The sequence below is a fragment of the Brassica napus genome, chromosome C1 (genome assembly GCF_020379485.1).
Source record: "Brassica napus cultivar Da-Ae chromosome C1, Da-Ae, whole genome shotgun sequence".
NCBI classification, from domain to species: Eukaryota; Viridiplantae; Streptophyta; class Magnoliopsida; order Brassicales; family Brassicaceae; genus Brassica; species Brassica napus.
Window position 1 is genome coordinate 44,518,982 of NC_063444.1, and position 19,821 is coordinate 44,538,802.

Sequence of the window (19,821 nt, forward strand, 5' to 3'; positions counted from 1 at the left end):
CCCAATCTCGAAATGTTTTATTTTTATTTGTGAAACTTTGAATATTAATTAATATGATTTCAATTTTACTTTTAATTTCATATTTTCGAATTTAAATTTCAGAAATTTTATTTTTTCAAAAAAATTAATATTTTTTACATTCCGAGGAAATTAATTATATTTTTCACTAGATCGATCGATGCGTTTTTGAACAAAAACGCATCGATCGATCCGTTTTTTTTAAAAAATATAGCGAGGGACATTTCCCTCGGAATTTTCCGAGGGACAACTCCCTCGGAAAATTCCGAGGAACGGATCCCTCGGAATATACCGAGGGAACAGTTCCTCGGAATAAACCGAGGAAAAAGTCCGTCGGTATACTCCTATCGATCGATGTATATATGTCCAAACACGCATCGATCGATGAACTTCCGAGGAATTATCCCGACGAAGTTCTACCTCGGTATATCCGAGGACTTTTCCGACAAACAAGGGATCCTCGGAATTTCCTCGGAAATTTATTTCCTCGGAATTCCGTCGGAAAATTCCGAGGGATTTCAGAGGAAAAAAGAAATTCCGAGGAATTATTTCCGACGACGTGTTTCGTCGGAATTTCGTCGAAATAACGATATTCCGACGAAATTCCGACGATTTTTTCCCTCAGAATCCTTGATGTTTTCTTGTAGTGAGGGACAGATCCTACGGTTGTGAAAATTTCTTGTGATTTTTCTCTGACCGTTGGATTATTGGAATCCGAATCTTACTTCGATCGACAGGATTATCGCAGGTTTTTAAAGGGATTTTTTGAAAAAAAAGTATTTCGTGGATCCCATAGAAACATAAGAATCGGTTACAGAAAGCACCAAATAAGGATCGATTTTGGTCTGTTTCTTGCACTGTTTGCGTGCTCCACCGACACGTGGCGGTTCGCGATTGGTGCGTTTTTTAATTTTTTAATTTTCTAATCCGACAAAAAAAAAGAAAAAATTAAAAAACCCTTAGTGAGTTTCATGGATAATCATGGTCTAACATCCCATGTGTGTTCTTGTTGTAACTAGTAAATCACAACTACAGCATACCTTTTCTCCTTTTTAAATTAAGTTCTCGCTATTTTATAGTGGAAATAAATATTAAGTTAAGTCTATTTGTTCACATTTCTAATAAGAGTATATGCATATTTAATCAAATCCTACCATTTTGGGATATGTTCGTTATATCTCCTTCCATACTTTTTAAATTGCCAACTAACGATATTTAGCTTAATTATAAGATATTTCAGTAATGATTTTGATTGGTCACCGCAAAAATCTCACATGGGGAGAGGATACACCAAAATCCAAATATAATTTGTATGGATGGTACCATATATAATGCGAGTTTAGTTTTGCACTAGACTAAAGTAAAATTGAATCTAGTTGCGATTAATTTGGCATGTGTTTTTATATTTTGGTTCAGATATCAAACATATTCATACTTTCAACGAAAGTAACTACTTAACTAGCTTTCAAGTTTTTTGTTCCAAAAAAAAAAATAGCTTTCAAGTTTTGGTCTGATTTGTCCCTCTCTCTTTTAAAATTAGTTTGGTTTATATTTGATTGAACTTTTGGGATATCTATGATCAAATTTTGAATCAGTTTTACTTGTAGATCGATCTTATTATATTGTTGATTGGTAAAGAGCAGATCAATTCAGCTAATACGGGTTTAAAACATCTATTGTAAAATCTTATTTGAAGTCTGCATATAAAAAAATTGGCAAAGAAAATTTATATGATAACCATGTGTTACGTCAGGGTTTTTCATGCAATACACGCATTTCCAAAGTTAGTCACAACCCAATGATTTTGAGGGGAGTAAACTAGTTTCGAATGAGTTCAAACTCAGCTAGACCCGAGTTCTTAGGTTGTCTTATTGCTAACTATCTTTTGCTCAACATCCCAATCTAACACAAGAAGTAATCATGGGGTTAGAGATGTCTGCCCTGAATTAGTCGCTGACGTAGTTGCTAAAAAAAGACGTCGTGTTGAGTGGTAAAGACCATGTGGAATCAAGGTGCTGAATAGGAGTCGTGTAGATTTGGAGAGAAAGAGAGTATCTTGGAGATATGGAAAGAGAAATAAACTTGAAGAGCAAGTTTATGACTTAAAAAAAGAGAAATAAGTGCATTCCAAAAAAAGAAAAGTTACACTTGATGTTATGGAAGATGTTCATATCCATGTTGCCTTAGAGACTAGGGTTTCAGGAAGTGGAGAATAATATAAGATAGCTATGGATCGTCCGTAAAGAGACATAGACATAGAGGCTGATCTTATAGAGAGAGAAAAGTTCTTGAGAGTGTTCTTGGGTCGTGCTGAAGCAGTTGCTGAAGTACTGACGACAGAGAGACAAGTTTGAGTAGATTAAGAATCTTTCAGTAGCAGCTGTTATGGTGTTAACAAGTTGTGTAAAGCTGATAAGCAAGTCTTGTAATAGATTGTTTAGGCGATTTCTAGTAACGCAATAGTTGGTTGCTTGTATCTATTTTGTCTCTTGATTTATCTTCTTCATTGCTCAATTGTGGTGTCATCTTTGCACCGATGATGCAGGGACACGAGCATAGAAAAAGAAGATCGACCGTGTGTGTGGGTTCACTATTGTCTACATACTTTGATTGATTGATGAACAGCAACAGGTTGGGCCACGTGAAATTATATGAAATACAACCACACAATATCCCCCATATTTCTAGTTTGTCTACTTTAATTTTAATGGTTCCAGTGACTAACAAATGACATTTGGTAGCACCAAGATTTATAAAAATAAGCGTTGATGTCCGAGTTCTTCAGAAGTGAACACGCAAAAAGGTTTAATATATCTGAAAACTTGGATACCCATAGAAAGCAAAAGGTTTAATTTTACCTTGAAATTTAAGTTTAACAACACCAAGTGGGGCTTATTGAATTAGGGATTTCATAAAATTTTAGGATTTTGCCAAATCTTCTCTTATTGGATTAGGTATTTATGAAAAGTTCTACAAATCCTCCTTTATTGAATGTAGCATTTATAAAAACCCTACTAAATCACCTCTTATTGTGAAATATGGATTTTATCACTGAGATTCATCAGAAGTTATTTTAGATTATTAAAAACTATGATTTACTCTTCAAATCCAATAAAAAAAATACCATCTAAAGAAATGGAATTTAAGAAAAATAATTATTTCATATTTAGGACAAGAGAACGGATGAGAGAGAAGCATTACGGCTCCAACATCATCCGCACGTCATAGCTCTAGAACCGCTTCCTCTTCCCCATCCCTGGTCTCCTCGCTCCCCTATCCGGCGTCACCATCCGCGATCTCGATCAACTCTCTACCAAAACCCTGTCCTCTACCTCAGCTTCCCCCAGGGTCGAATGAAGCTTTTTGGAACGATCTTGTATCCGAAGAACAGATACTTGACTCTGCAATTCTTTAGAGATGGAAAAAACGTCTTATGCGATGACTATTTTGATAACATAAAAATCATGGTGGACTGGGACTAAAGAGGAAAACCCTGAAGAATTCCGTCTTGATTTCCCTGAAGAATTGTCTCAGGCAGAGCACACAATTTAGCACCTTCAACGAGAAAAAAAACTACATAGGCAATCCTCTTATTGGTGGATTACCGACAGAGAGAAGATGTGAAGGAGCACATAGCACACAGCAGAGGAGAAGTAGAAGAGTTGGACTTTTGTTTGAAATCTGCAACCTATCAAAGAATGTTTTAATTCTTTTTCACTGTACGCGCAATCGTTACATGACTATATTTCTTTATATTGTATAGTAATATCATTGATATATATGTTTTCATATAAACCTAACAATCAGATTACTGTTATAAAAGAACTAGAATTTTATTGTATCGCAGGAATTTAAATAAGGGCGAAATTTTATACCCGTGGAAATAATAACACTGATATAGAGAGAGAGAGTTTCTTATTAAGGAGAATAGAAGTGTTTTTAGGTATATATACAATTGAACGTTTTCACTTGTATATATAAGCATAAATTTACTGTGCAAATAGTGACAGCGGGCCCCACATCTTTTATATTTTCAACATAATCGGCTCCTCCTTTTTTGACTTTCGTAACACTCCCCCTTGGGGACCGGTGTCACTATCCGCTCTCGCTTAACGTCTTTGTTGCCTTGTTAAAAACCTTTCTCATAAAACCCAATGGGAAAAACCATAGTTAGGTAAAAAGAGTACAACCACGTAAGCTCCCCCTCGAATAAGCAGTCATAGATCCTTCTGATGACGCATTCCAATGTTATGGATGTGTTTTCTGAATACCGAGGTAGGTAGTGATTTTGTGAAGAGGTCGGCTGCATTGTCGCATGATCGAACATATCTTACTTTGATCTCTTTATTCTTTTCGAGCTCTTGAGTGTATGAGAAGAACTTCGGAGGTATATGTTTGGTTCTATCGCTTTTGATATATCCTTCCTTCGTTTGAGCAACACATGCCGCGTTATCTTCATATATAATAGTTGACTCTGTATTTTCGTCAATCCCACTGCTTGAACAGATGTTTCGGCTTATTGATCTTAGCCATACTCATTCTCTACTTGCTTCATGGAGTGCACTGATCTCAGCGTGATTTGAAGAAGTAGCAACAAGTGTCTGCTTCTGAGAACGCCAAGATATGGGGGTGCCTCCAATTGTAAAAACATATCCTGTCTGGGATCGAGCTTTGTGTGGATCTGACAAATAACCTGCATCTGCAAAACCAATCATTTGACCTTTTGAACTTTTAGGATAAAACAAGCCTAAATAAGTTGTTCCTTGAAGGTAACGAAAGACGTGTTTAATTCCATTCCAATGTCTTCGCGTAGGAGACGAACTGAATCTCGCTAAAATATTAATGGCAAAAGATATGTCAGGTCGAGTACAATTTGCAAGATACATAAGAGCTCCAATTGCACTTAAATATGGAGTTTCAGGACCAAGTATTTCTTCATTCTCCTCAGATGGTCGAAACGGATCATTTTCAACATTAAGTGATCTAACGACCATCGGGGTGCTAAGAGGAGTTGCTTTATCCATGTTAAAGCACTTCAATACTCGTTTGGTATATGTAGACTGGTGTACAAATATACCCTTTTTAGAATGCTCAATTTGTAATCCTAGACAATATTTTGCCTGCCCGAGATCTTTCATCTCAAATTCTCCTTTCAGATAGTTTGATGCCTTTTGGATTTCGTTTTGAGTTCCAATAATATTAAGATCATCAACGTACACCGCGATTATCACAAATCCGGATGTTGTTTTCTTTATGAAAACAAAAGGGCATATAGGATCATTCGTGTATCCTTCTTTTGTTAAGTGTTCGCTGAGACGATTATACCACATTCGTCCAAATTGTTTTAACCCATATAATGATCTTTGCAACTTTATTGCACATAACTCTTTAGGTTTGGAACTTAACGTTTCTGGCATTTTAAATCCATCTGGGATTCTCATATAGATATCAGTATCTAATGATCCATATAAATATGCCGTAACGACATCCATGAGATGCATTTCTAAACTTTCATTGGCCGCTAGGCTCATCAGGAATCTAAATGTGATTGCGTCCATAACAGGAGAATAAGTTTCCTCATAATCAATTCCTGGCCTTTGAGAGAAACCTTGGGCTACGAGACGAGCTTTGTATCTTGTAATCTCGTTTTTCTCATTTCTTTTTAGGGCAAACACCCATTTGTACCCAACAGGTTTTACATCTTTGGGTGTGAACACAATAGGTCCGAATACATTTCGTTTGTTAAGCGAATCTAATTCGACTTGAATTGCATCTTTCCATTTTATCCAGTCATGTGTCTTTTGACATTCATATACAAACTTTGGTTCTGGATCTTCGTTTTCTTCATTTATTTCATTTGCTAAAAGGTATGAGAAAACGTCATCAATATCATCCATCTCATTTCGTTTCCATATCTTTCCATTATGGATGTAGTTGATAGAAATCTCGTGATTTCCTTCAGATTCATGATGCTATATATTGTCGTTAGATTCACAATTTTCTTCGTCCAAAATATTTTCTGTTATTTTGGGAGTATCATGCTTTTCACATTCCTTACGTTTTCTAGGAAGTTTATCCTTTGAACCAATAGGTCTACCGCGCTTTAAACGTGTTCCTGATTCACGTGTATCAACTACCGTTCCACCGTTTTGTGGTATTTTAATACGAGCAGGAGTATTTGCAGCATGTATATGTTGTTCCCATCTTATAAAGTTCTGTTCATGTCTCTTAGAAAATTTTGGCCATGAAAGTTTTTTTTTTTTTTCTTTTTGAAAAAGGGCATAAGGCCATGAAAGTTTGTAGTTTCTTAGATTAGTATTTTTCTTATTGTTTAATTGAAGATTTAGTTTTTTGTTGTTTTTCAAAAACATAAATGGTGATTTGTATAGTATTTAAAACGGAGGGAGTATAAAAACTTACTGCTATAATTTTTCTTAGATTTTATTGTGTCTAAAATAAAAAAAAAATATATATATATATATATATCTAAAGTTTTAGTAATAAAAATATAACTCCCGGGGTTTTATAAATAATACAACAAGGTACCGTAGAGATGAGAAATTTGTTTTTGTTGAAGTGTATGAGAACTTTGATTTTATATGCATAAATTGATTTTAAATAAACATTTTTGTTGAAGTGTATGAGAACTTCTCAAAAGCGGAAACAAAAACAACTTTAAAAACTAACATTCAAGTACTTAATCAGAAATTAAAATATTTCGCATGGAGATTTACATAATCATTTTTAACATAATCATAGTTTGTTTTATCCGTTTGTATTATATACTGTATTAGTTTTAATAATTAAGAAATGTCAAAACAGAAGAATCGATTATGAAGCACTAATTACGGTTTGCGATAAATCTTCAGCAAGAATGTCCAGTCATTTGGGGAGAGGTTGATAGAACTAAATGTGAAGGTGAGGACAATGATCATGGAGAGTTTCGGGCTCGAGAAATACATCGAGGAACATCTTAACTCAGCAAGGAACCACCTTCAAATATTTAAATACAAAGGCCTTGGCGATAAGACAGAAGAAACTCTGGGTTTTAAACCTCATATCGATAGACAGTTCCTCACCATACTTTGCCAGAACGATGTAGTAGACGGCTTGGAAATTAAAACCAAAAATGGTGAAGAGTGGATCAAAGCTAGGCCATCTCAAGACACTTCTTTCCTTGTTATAGCCGGAGCTTCTCTTCATGTAATAAAATTAACCTTGCTTGAGTCTCAAATTTCATCATTTAATATTCTTTAATTATGTGATTAATTAACTTGTATATAATATGGCTTTTTGCAGCTACTATTGAATGGTGGGGTGTTTCCTCCCCTTCACCAAGTGGTTATAACCGGAAAGAAAGATCGGTATGTGGCTTGCCTGTTCTCGCCTCCTAGAGAAGGACTGATCATAAATGCGCCTGAGGAGGTAGTAGATGATGAACATCCTCGTCTCTATAAGCCTTTTGATTTTGAGGCTTACGTGAAATTCAGCAACAGGACCAACACAAATACCAAGGGAAGAGATCTATCTAGTCTCAAGAGTTATTGTGCCCTTTAAACATTTATGATGCCTTCCAATTAGAAAAAAAAATGTCTTGTTTGATCACGGTGGACTTTTCCATTCAATCTCGAGCTGGTTTGTTTGTTGTCTTTACTTTGCCTTGTTGACTCGTGAGCTTGTAATAAATCCTAATAGCAGTACGGCAACAATCTAAACTGGGCCAAATGTAAAAACAATTCTCTCAACAACATGAGTAGTCTTTTTCAGAAAAAAAAAACAACATGAGTAGTCTGAATTAATATTTAGTTTTGTCAGTTTTGGATAATTTAACTTTAATGTTTAATAGAGCTAAAAATAATATGGTCCACCTTCTAGATAATCATTATTATACATAGTGCGTCACATTTTATACTCCCTCCGTTTTAAATACTTTGTTTTTTTCATGAATTTCTTTTATTTTAAATTAGATAACGTTTTCTATTTTCAAGATAAATTTTGTTAAATAATTCATGTATATGATCAATGATATAATTTTGTTTTCTTATATTTTGTTTCTTATAATTTAATTTATAAAATGATACATAAGCAATAGACTAAATAAATATGAAAGAAACAAAATATAAGAAAACAAAATAAATTAAATAACAGACAACAAAGAAGTTGGTCGATTAAATATTGTCGACCAAAATGGCAATCCGAAAGCACAATAATTGTAAATCATACTGATACTTAGAATATTTTAATCATATTATTACCTAATTTTATTCAGAAAATGATTTTATATATTTGTTTACTTGATATTAAATAAGTGAATCTTTTATAAATATTAATTATCGTTTGTAGTTAAATATGAATTTTTTTCCACGAATGATATATTAAAGGGCTAAAGGTACACGATTTCATACAATAATCTCTTACGTTGCAACCGTGTAATCAATAGGAAATATGTTCGTACCAAACCAATTTTATTATGTTAAATATAATAAATGAAGAAAGTAGACTTACTTAAAATAGATGGCTGTTATCAATAGACATCAACAATTTCATAATGATATAAAATAAAACTTCGGGAAAAAAATTTGGGATTGCATCCTATCGTAAATTAGGGCTTTGAATAGCACTTGCGACCATGCCACCTGTGAAATCCTCGAATGATATAAATATAAAGCTGAATTAAAAAAGAACTCAAGGTTTTTATACAAATAATTATAATAACATTATGATAAGACAAACTCCTAAGGTAAAAAAAAGGAAACAAATTGAGCACCTCGATATGAAGTCCAAAATTTCTGGCGGGTCATTATCGAAAAGCATTTGAGATCTTTCTGTGTTTGTAATAAATATGAAGCCCCCTAAGAAAGTAACACATATATTTTCTTAGTCACGCAACACTAACATATAACAAAGTTGTTATTTTCATATTAAGTGAAACAAACCTTCACCCATTCAATTCTCCATAAGCTTAATACACAAACCAGCGGATTAGCATTGGTAGAAATCCAGAAATCATTAAACTTGTCAGCTTCAATTCCATATACCACACACTTAAGCTGTTTTAAGCTATATTTAATAGTAAAGATTGAAAAAAAAAAAATCAAACCGGCAACGGAGTTAAAGCCCGCCATGAGTGTTGTGCTTGCAAGAATGTATTAAGAAGGAGACGGTGGTGAGAAAATGTAGCTAGAAGGCCTTGTATTTATATATGATTGGCGTGTGTATACGGTAAATAATGATTGCTAATCGCCATCTTTATTTGCGTAATTCAAATTAACACTAATTCCCAAAACTTGCCATAATTATTTTCGTAATTCAAATTCACAGCAGATTCAATGGAATATTATAGGAAACAAACAGATATATTGGTCAACGAAAATAAATTTAAAATCAATCAGTGTCGATGAAATAAAGACTATATGATTCGGTTTTGACTTAAAATTTCTATTACCAGAATTGTATAATATTAATGAGTACGTACATATTCCGAGTTAGTGTCATATTTAGCTCAAAACATTCCCAATTTGGAATATTATGAATATCATGCGTTGTCACGCACATAATGCTAATTGACAATGCCCTTACGATTTTTGGAAAGTTATAGTAAGTGAATTAATTTCATAATGGAATGTTAAGAATATATATTAATCGCGTAGTACCTTATTTTTCTCAGTCACGTAATACCTTATTTTTTAATCGCGTATTAAATTAGTTCCAGAATTAAGGCAATATTAGTTTCAATCATGCAATAATTGGAAAATATTTTGATACTAATATTCACATGCACCGTTATTGAGTATCATTTTAAATATTTAAAAACAAAGAAAATTAGGAAACTAATAAAGTTTATTATAAGATTTAAGACAATTCATAACAGATTCTCTCGTAATGACATGATTGACAATCACCATGTGTTTTAGGAAGCAATAACATTCTCTAAGTGTGATATTAAAAAACAATCGCCATGTATTTGTTTTATATCTAAAAAACGTATTTGTGTTTAAACGTTGATACACCGTGTTTACTTCTGTCACTAGGTGATAACCCGCACCCTGTGCGTAAAATTTGTCTTTAAATTATTATCTTATATACATTTAGTAGTTTATATTAGCATAATATAATATATATTTTTCTCTAACTGCGTAATTATAAAACAATTTTTCTAAAGTATAGCATATTTATATTTCAAATTTCTTAGGTATCACAAAAAGAATATTTTCAGTTAAAATTATATAACAAATTAGCGTACGTGTTACATATTTATATTTATATCATTGGAATTAATATTGGACATGCAAATTATGAATCAAATAATTATATTTTTAAAAGTATAACCATATTTGTAGATAATATATGAACTACAAATATTTGAGTTACAAGTTTGTTTTAAATTAGACCTGATATGTGAAATTAGACAAATTGTTAGCATGCCTACTCTAAACGTTTAGCTATTGAATATGAGTAAACTAAGAAGAGTTGATTACACAACATAACACTTTTTGTCCTTCTCTTACAGTGAGAGAAACTTCCCATATGTGAAGCACATTCTGATGGGACCAACATATTGTTTGGACAATTATGCCCTGAAAGGGAAATGCCCTTTTAGACTGGTCGTTATGGGGAATCAGTTGTGTTTCAAGTGTTTTTTTTTCTTTGATCAATCTTTTGAAGCATTTAAGTTTGTAGGTTCATAGATAAAAATATCATATTTATTACATTAAATTATAATTTTTTTCCTTTATATTTCAACATCCAGTTTTGATATATTTTTAAATATTTTAATATTTATATAAAAATGCATGGACATGGATGATAAAAGTGTGGACATGGACAAAAAATGTGCGAAAAAAGACATGGACATGTTCGTGTGACTACGTGGATGAATGTTTGTGGACGGTTATTTGTGAACAGTATGCATAGATATAGACGATAAAAGTGTGGGCGCAAAAGATGTAAACATGGATGGAAAATGTTATTTGTTGATACACCGTCTTTACTTCTGTCATTATATTTGAATTGCATAACAATGTTTAGTCATATAGACGATGAGATGGAGTGGAAAAAACGTAATATGAAATTTTTTGGTACTCTTCTTTTACAACCTATAGATTGATATACACATTTTTATATCTTAAAAAATATTCCAAAAACAGTTTCTTTTCATAATTATAAACACAAAACATAATCAAACAAATTAGTCACAGTTCTGCACTAATATATTTTCCTCAGCCAAAGGAACATACATGGTTTTACTAAACTATATTTTCTTGATTGAAATTCATTAGTTTTAGCTACAGTTTTCATGTTCCAACTTTAATTTGTGCACGTACTTCAATCAAGTATCACGAACGTAGATGATATAACTATCCTATAACTTTCGGCTGCTATACTTAGTTTGAAAAGAGTATACATCAAAATACAAACTGGTAATAACTCAGAGTAAAACACATTAACAAACACGTTATATATTCATGTTAACAAAACATTACGCTAAGCTACAATTAATGAATAAATGTCAAAGAATGTAATAAGTCTAGTAAAGAGAGGGCAATTAATTAGAGAGGGTGATAATGAAATACGGTGTTGTCACCTAGGAAATTGCATTCTTGTTAATAATATATGAGTATAAGGTTAGTCTCTAATAATGCTCTTATTTTAATACTAAGGGGATGTTTAGCATATATCCAAAATATTACATTAAAAGTAATTAGATAGGATTTGAAGGCCTTAAGAAACATTGACAAACCTTGAACCACATGGCACGTATTCAGTGTCATATGAATTTGGTCGATTCATTTTGATTTGATTTCACTTAAATATAAAATAATTTTCTATAAATTAATGATGATATCATCTCCCTGAAGGGGAAAAAAAAACACTTACAGAAAATAGCATTGTATATTTTTGGATTGATCCAACGTATTAGAAACTAAGTTATATATATCAGAAAATGGTTTATACTAATCATAGGTCGTACTAAGTTAGATTGATAGTTTTTCGGTGCTAAATTTAATAATTTCGAGAAATGCTAGTTCAATTTTGTAGTTTTGTAATTTCGTCATAATGACCATGAGCTTGTTGATATCCCATATATATTATTTGTGAAACATTACAATTTTTTTTAAAACACATGTCATCATTAGGATGATTCTTAGAATTATTAGAGAAATATGTTGGTCAATCTAATTATATAATAAGTTTTTTTTGTTAAACTAACCATAAATTCATTATTAATGTCATTTATTATTTCCTTAAATAAAGATTACGGAATTGCTTAATATGGCTAAAGTATATATGAAAATTAATGATTTTGAATAATAAAGATCTGATAAAAAAATAATGTAATCTTCTATCAAATTTGTTTAATTTTAATCTATTAAAATAATTAAAAAAATCACAATAACCATATTATAAAAATTTAGATTTTTCAGTATATGTTATATTGTGAATTTTAAAAAACGACTATAAATTATTAAAACTGTTAAAAGTCTCACATTCAAATTTTGCGATCCATGGTTTAAAATTTTTGTTATGACAAAATACAAATGATTACAAAATCATATAAATAAAAGTCTAATTTAATTAATCACTAAGATTTAAAATATATATGTATATATATCATTCTAAATTAAACTTATAAACCATATTGAATAAATAAATATTTTAATTTCAAAATTACTTTGAATAATTTTTTTTGATAAAAGTTTTGAACTAACATTGATAAAAAAATTTTAAATTATAAATTGCTAAAATTATTAATCCCACAATGAAGATTTTGTTATCAATAATTTAAAGTTTTTGCTATTAAAGATACACATGATCAAAAAAACACATGAGTAGAAAACTTCATTTAATAGACATTAATATTAAAAATATACTGTGTATGTTAATTTCATTTAAATTTAATTACATATCCTATCAAATTTTTTAAAAAATTGTTTGGATTAATAAAATTAATTTATACGTTCGCACCAATTTAGGTATATATGTAATAGTTACTGACTTTTAATTATTCAATATATATTTATTATTTCATAATATGTAAGAATATACAATACATAAAATAATTTTTATATATAATATTTATCCTGCGCAAGGCGCGGATTTTAATATAGTGGATATAGTATTTTCTAACTTTCGAACCCATCATACAGAGAATTTTTTTTTTGGTATTCGAAATATAATAAAATGGAGTAAGACTTAATAATCCAATTAAGGCTACCAACCTATAGTAGTATAGTTTTTTTTTTAAACACATAATAATAGTATAGTTTAAACAAAACTTTTGTGATGAACACATGGACTTCCTATATAATAGCCAACCGAGTCTTCAAAATATTCATATAGAACAAACACCACATTCCTAATTCCAAAAAAAAAAAAAAAAAACTAATGACGATAAGTTCGAAAACCCAACCTCCCCTAACCCTTCCGGTCATCGACTTCTCGATTCCGAACCTCAAGCCGGAAACTCCCGAGTGGAACTCAGTGAGAGACCAAGTCCGAAGAGCCCTAGAAGACTACGGATGTTTTGAGGCCTTGTTCGACGGAGCTTCAGCGGAGCTACGGAAGGCACTGTTCGAGGCCTCGGAGGAAGCTTTCGATTTACCACTGGAGACCAAACTAAGTACAAAAGAATCGGACGAAATCTACAAAGGATACGTTGGTCAGGTTTCGACTATACCTTTATACGAAGGTATGGGCTTTGACGGTGCAGATAGTCCTGAAGTTGTCGATGAATTGACCTACAAGCTTTGGCCTCAAGGCAACATCACCTTCAGGTTCTCTTTCTTATTCTTCTTCTTATCATCTCTGTCTTCATTTCTCGCTAGAAAGTCTATATATGTAAACTAGGCAGTCTCTGGGTGGTGCGGAGGTCCCTGGCTTCACGATCTAGCTCTCGGTAGGGGCAGATCTAGGTCGTGACCCAAGTCTTCTTCTGTTACCTTTGGTTGGTTGTTTGTGAGGTGTGGTCTTGATCTATCCAAACACCAGTTCCGCACCAATCTGTCTGCTTCTCCCTAGCTAGTCTTTGCTTCCTCCTCTTTCTTTTTGTCTCGTCGTTTTCTCGTTCCGGTGGATTTTGCGTTCTTCTTTCTCAGCTCCGCCGAGCTCCAGTTTTCAGCTTCGTTTTCTCTTTTTTTTTTTTTGTATCCAAAGTTTCTGGTTTGCTTTTGTACCAACCCGGTTTAGTCTGGTTTAGACTTATTTTCTTTTTATCTTTTATTGCCATCTATCCTGTACACTAAAAAATAATTAATATGAAAAACCTTTAAAAAAGTGGAATAAATATAAAGCATAGTCGACAAAAATATAAAGCATAGCACTTTGTATTAGAAAAAGTGTAACAAGAGAGGCTTTATAACCAGAATACCCACAGTATTTAGAAGTTTTGTGTACATTATTATAACTAGCGTCACCTTTTTATAATATCAAATTCAAATCTAGCATATTTTGTAGTTTTATAACCAAAAGCATAACTCTGTCGTGTCTACGATTTTTCAACTTTATAAAAGGTAAAACTATGATAAAAATTGATGAAATAAATATACTTTTGTAAATTTGTATTTCTCTTTCTTGCAGCAAGAATGTTCAGTCATTTACGGAGAATTTAATATCATTAGACATGAAGGTGAGGACGATGATCATGCAGAGTTTCGGTCTCGATAAATACATCGAGGAGCACCTTAATTCAGCGAAGAACCACTTTCGTTTGCTTAAATATAGAGGCCTTGACGAAAACACAGAGGAGCAGCTAGGCCTTGACCCTCATATCGATAGACATTTCCTCACTATACTTTGTCAAAACGACGTAGTAGATGGTTTGGAGATCAAAACCAAAGAAGGTGAGGACTGGATCAAAGCTAAGCCATCTCAAGACTCTTCTTTCCTCGTTATAGCCGGAGCTTCACTTCATGTAAAATTAGGCTTCCTTGAGTTTCAGTCATGTAAAATCATCTTTGATTTATTCTATCAACATCATCATCATATATGGGTTTCGTAGGTACTACTGAATGGTAGGGTGTTTCCTCCGCTTCACCGTGTGGTAATAACCGGAAAGAAAGATCGGCACACGGCTGGACTGTTCTTGCTTCCCAAAGAAGGACTGATCATAAATGCATTCGAGGAGGTGGTCGATGGTGAACATCCTCGTCTCTATAAGCCTTTTGATTATAACGCTTACTTTAAGTTCACCTACACCGATACCAAGAAGAGGGATTTATCGGCTCTCAAGACTTACTGCTCTCTCTCTAAAGAGGACTGATCATCCTTGCCAATAAATAAATCTATGTGTATATATGTATCATTTGATCACTACTCACTAGCTAGCTATGCTTGTTTAGTTTGCTCTTGAGTTGGTTCGTTCGTTGTTACATTTATTCTGTCTTGTTGGCGCTTGAGCTTGTAATAAAACCTCGACTTACCGATACTCCAAAATACATGTTTTGATCCTGGAATTAATTAATTGACGGTGTAGACGTTGAAACTGATATGGCAATGTTTTAGTTTCAGATGTTTCCGGAACATTTGACTAATCAAACCCTTCAATTATCAAAGATGAATCCACAAGCATGTATTATACTATTGGTATAATTGTAACTTCACTAATCACTACAAAGGCGATCAATCTCTAGTCTTCTTTGACTGCTTTGTTGATTCACCAGGGGAGAAAAAAAACTCCAAAAACATCTCAAGGCTCTTCTTGAGTTCGTCATCATTGCTAGGCATTTCTCGACTTACTTTACCTGGGATAGCTTTTTAACCTTTGATCATGTGAAAAGCATTGCATCACAACAAACCCAAAAGTATTACAGTAACCTTTAATGTTATTTGAAAGGTAAAAAGATTCAAATATTAGGAAAAGGAGAAATCATGGAAACCTTTATCAAATTAAAAAAGAAAAAAAGAAAAAGAAGTAATGGAAACCGAAGGTAAGATACACTTTGCAACATACCACGGCCATCTCAAACTCTATAGAGACTCTGTTAAAGAAAAAAACAAGGTTCTTTTTAATAATCTAAAATAATTTATATGTTTTTCTAACAAAATATTGTGATAATGTAGCACCAATCTATTTTTTTTAATCTAAATAACGCTATTCTTTAAGTTTGTTTTATGCAAAATCATCTCCAAATCATCAAATTTGATCTTCTCCAAAATATCATTTTCAATTACATTATCGCTATTCCATTTAATCTTTCTTGACACCTCTTTGAGACTACAAATTTTTCAGTTTTTTTTTTGACATTTTTGTATCTACAATCATGAGCCATATTCTATAAAAATATAATAGAACAATAGAACCTGGATAGTGATTGGACAAAAAGCTGTAGACTCTTTTTTTTCTTCTCGTCGTAATCTGTTTAGTACTTCTTCTTTGTGTTTGCTATTTTTTTTTTTGTAAAAGTTGGTGAATAAATTATATACTTCTCTCCCTATTTATAATCACTAATTAATAATAATTTCCTAAACATAATGAAATTAGAATATTAACTTTCTAAACTTACAATGAATATTAAAACAAACACCAACATCTATTTTTTACTTTCCAAAATATATAATTGATATAAATGCTAATTACTCCTTAACTTATTGCATTTTTCTTTGGTTATGTAAACACAATTAAATATGTAACTTATATTTATGTTTATTGGTTAATAAATACAAAAATTAAAATTAAATATAGTTATCTTATTTTCATAAACATGTGATTTTATATTTATAACTATAGTAAAACTAAAAAAATTATGGACCCCTTAAAATTTTGGACCCTGTTCGACCGCTCCACTTGCACGTGGAAAAAGACGGCCCTGCAACATACTATATATAGATCAAAATAACAGTGAGTTTAACCAAAGTAATGTCTTAACAACAATCAAGAAACAAGGATAGTATATAGAGCTGTCTTTCTGAAGATAATTATGCAAACCATAACTTGAAATTGTCTTACAGAATGGCATTGTATAAGATATATATACTACATATAACATGAGTTGGGAAAATGTTCTAAATGATCTTGGTCCAGTTAAAGGTTAAATTAATTAACCAGTCCCTTGCATCTTGTTCAAGCTGTCATATCACTCGTTTACTTCTCTAGGCTGCAGCCCAAATCCGGTAGCCTCGGATCTTTTCATAATCCTCAACCTCCTGCATGACTCTATGAACATTCTGCAAAATTAAAATACCCAAACCAGTTTAAATTTAAACTGTAACATATATTAAGTTTATAATGAAATCTAATCTAAGCCAAGAGATATGAACATATACCCCCAAGGTACATCTCCCGCGAGCATCCAATCTCCATCTTTGTCTTCGTATATGGTAACGTATTCGCAGTTATCACCATCTTTCAAGGCCACTCCTGCACATATGTATATGTAAATATTAATCGTGTGTTGATTATATTGTGATAGTTATAGAAGTCCAATTTCTGGTTTATAGTGTCTTGTTTAAAGACTATTCATTCTAAAAGAAAGAAAAAATGAAATTTAAATCTCTAGTTTTAAGACTAGGCAGGTCATGACGAGCTAACTCAAGATTTTTCTAGTTAGAACTAAACTTAAACCACCTAAATCTGATATTCACCAGATGAATAAGAAGAGACCACAACACTCTTAATTAAGTCTAAAACATGTATTAAGATTTCCATATGTGTTCCTCTTAACAATTTCTTGCATTACCTATTAAAACGCTTTAGTTCTTAATCTAATCACTCGTACTATCGATTAATTAGTTATTTTCATGTGACCTAACCACTCTACATTAGTTTAATACGCGAGAATTCATTTACTAACCAATGCCATGGAAACCGAAGAGCTTATCGAGAGCAAAGGCTAAATCATCATAACCTTGGTTTGAACCAAGATCCATCTTCCTCAAGTAAGGTACACCATCCATACTAACTTTCACATACCCTAACCCCACTTTCGTCGTCGAAACTTCCTTACAGCTGTTTTTCCTCCGGTAAGAGCAAACCGGCGGCCACCCCACCACCTGAGTTTTCACCGCCGGCGTTTCATTAACCTTCTCCACGTCAACACCAGATGAAACAACGCCGCTCTCACATTGTTCACTATTACTTCCGGAAGACGTCATGATCATCTCCGTGAAACCTCTCTTCTTCATCATCTTCTCCGTCACATCTCTCCCCGGAAGTCCAAGTCTCAGCTCCGTTATCTCAAGCTCGAGTCCATCTTTCTCCATTTCTTAACTTCTTTATTATTTTGAAATATGAGAACTTTCTTTTCACACACACTTCTCTTCTTGTAGTAATGGCACTACCGCGTCGTGCTTTATATATGTTGCTTCCTTGGTCCACACGATTAAACCGATAAAGACCAATAAGAGAGTGACACGTAAAGTCGTTTGATATCTAAAGTCTTCTTACTCAATTTGTGTGGGGGAGACAAAATGGGGGCAAAGACAGATCAACTGAAGATGCGGTGGTCGGTCACATGAGAGACATAAGTTTGGTGCTTTTTTAAAATTTCGACAATTAATAAAGACAAAGACCGGCACCACAAGGTGGTTAAGGGACAGATCCTACGGTTGTGAAAATTTCTTGTGATTTTTCTCTGACCGTTGGATTATTGGAATCCGAATCTTACTTCGACAGGATTATCGCAGGTTTTTAAAGGGATTTTTTGAAAAAAAGTATTGCGTGGATCCCATAGAAACATAAGAATCAGTTACAGAAAGCACCAAATAAAGATCGATTTTGGTCTGTTTGCGTGTTCCACCGACACGTGGCGATTCGCGATTGGTGCGCTTTTTAATTTTTTAATTTTCTAATCTGACAAAGAAAAAGAAAAAATTAAAAAACCCTTAGTGGGTTTCATGGATAATCATGGTCTAACATCCCATGTGTGTTCTTGTTGTAACTAGTAAATCACAACTACAGCATACCTTTTCTCCTTTTTAAATTAAGTTCTCGCTATTTTATAGTGGAAATAAATATTAAGTTAAGTCTATTTGTTCACATTTCTAATAAGAGTATATGCATATTTAATCAAATCCTACCATTTTGGGATATGTTCGTTATATCTCCTTCCATACTTTTTAAATTGCCAACTAACGATATTTAGCTTAATTATAAGATATTTCAGTAATGATTTTGATTGGTCACCGCAAAAATCTCACATGGGGAGAGGATACACCAAAATCCAAATATAATTTGTATGGATGGTACCAAATATAATGCGAGTTTAGTTTTGCACTAGACTAAAGTAAAATTGAATCTAGTTGCGATTAATTTGGCATGTGTTTTTATATTTTGGTTCAGATATCAAACATATTCATACTTTCAACGAAAGTAACTACTTAACTAGCTTTCAAGTTTTTTGTTCCAAAAAAAAAAATAGCTTTCAAGTTTTGGTCTGATTTGTCCCTCTCTCTTTTAAAATTAGTTTGGTTTATATTTGATTGAACTTTTGGGGTATCTATGATCAAATTTTGAATCAGTTTTACTTGTAGATCGATCTTATTATATTGTTGATTGGTAAAGAGCAGATCAATTCAACTAATACGGGTTTAAAACATCTATTGTAAAATCTTATTTGAAGTCTGCATATAAAAAAATTGGCAAAGAAAATTTATATGATAACCATGTGTTACGTCAGGGTTTTTCATGCAATACACGCATTTCCAAAGTTAGTCACAACCCAATGATTTTCAGGGGAGTAAACTAGTTTCGAATGAGTTCAAACTCAGCTAGACCCGAGTTCTTAGGTTGTCTTATTGCTAACTATCTTTTGCTCAACATCCCAATCTAACACAAGAAGTAATCATGGGGTTAGAGATGTCCGCCCT

The 19,821-nt window shown here is 32.6% G+C and overlaps 3 protein-coding genes across 4 annotated transcripts; 2 read left to right on the top strand and 1 right to left on the bottom strand.

Moving 5' to 3' along the window:
- The first annotated feature begins 6,945 nt into the window (after positions 1-6,945).
- On the top strand, positions 6,946-7,575 carry LOC125580059 (probable 2-oxoglutarate-dependent dioxygenase AOP1). Its single transcript, XM_048744022.1, has 2 exons — positions 6,946-7,221; positions 7,318-7,575. The coding sequence occupies exons 1-2, from the start codon at positions 6,946-6,948 to the stop codon at positions 7,573-7,575; spliced, it is 534 nt and encodes a 177-aa protein (XP_048599979.1).
- A 5,772-nt stretch (positions 7,576-13,347) lies between these two features.
- LOC106416694 (probable 2-oxoglutarate-dependent dioxygenase AOP1) lies at positions 13,348-15,442 on the top strand. Its single transcript, XM_013857612.3, has 3 exons — positions 13,348-13,793; positions 14,596-14,929; positions 15,017-15,442. The coding sequence occupies exons 1-3, from the start codon at positions 13,405-13,407 to the stop codon at positions 15,275-15,277; spliced, it is 984 nt and encodes a 327-aa protein (XP_013713066.1). The 5' UTR covers positions 13,348-13,404; the 3' UTR covers positions 15,278-15,442.
- Positions 15,443-16,915: 1,473 nt separating this feature from the next.
- Positions 16,916-18,301, bottom strand: LOC106417632 (auxin-responsive protein IAA19-like). 2 transcript variants are annotated; one of them, XM_013858410.3, is made up of 3 exons: positions 17,808-18,301; positions 17,281-17,359; positions 16,916-17,181 (listed from the first exon to the last, which is right to left on the bottom strand). In XM_013858410.3, the coding sequence occupies exons 1-3, from the start codon at positions 18,214-18,216 to the stop codon at positions 17,091-17,093; spliced, it is 579 nt and encodes a 192-aa protein (XP_013713864.2). In that variant the 5' UTR covers positions 18,217-18,301; the 3' UTR covers positions 16,916-17,090. The 2 variants fall into 2 exon arrangements, with proteins under 2 accessions (XP_013713864.2, XP_013713863.2); XM_013858409.3 differs by having other exon boundaries at positions 17,281-17,374; positions 17,808-18,298.
- Positions 18,302-19,821: the final 1,520 nt, after the last annotated feature.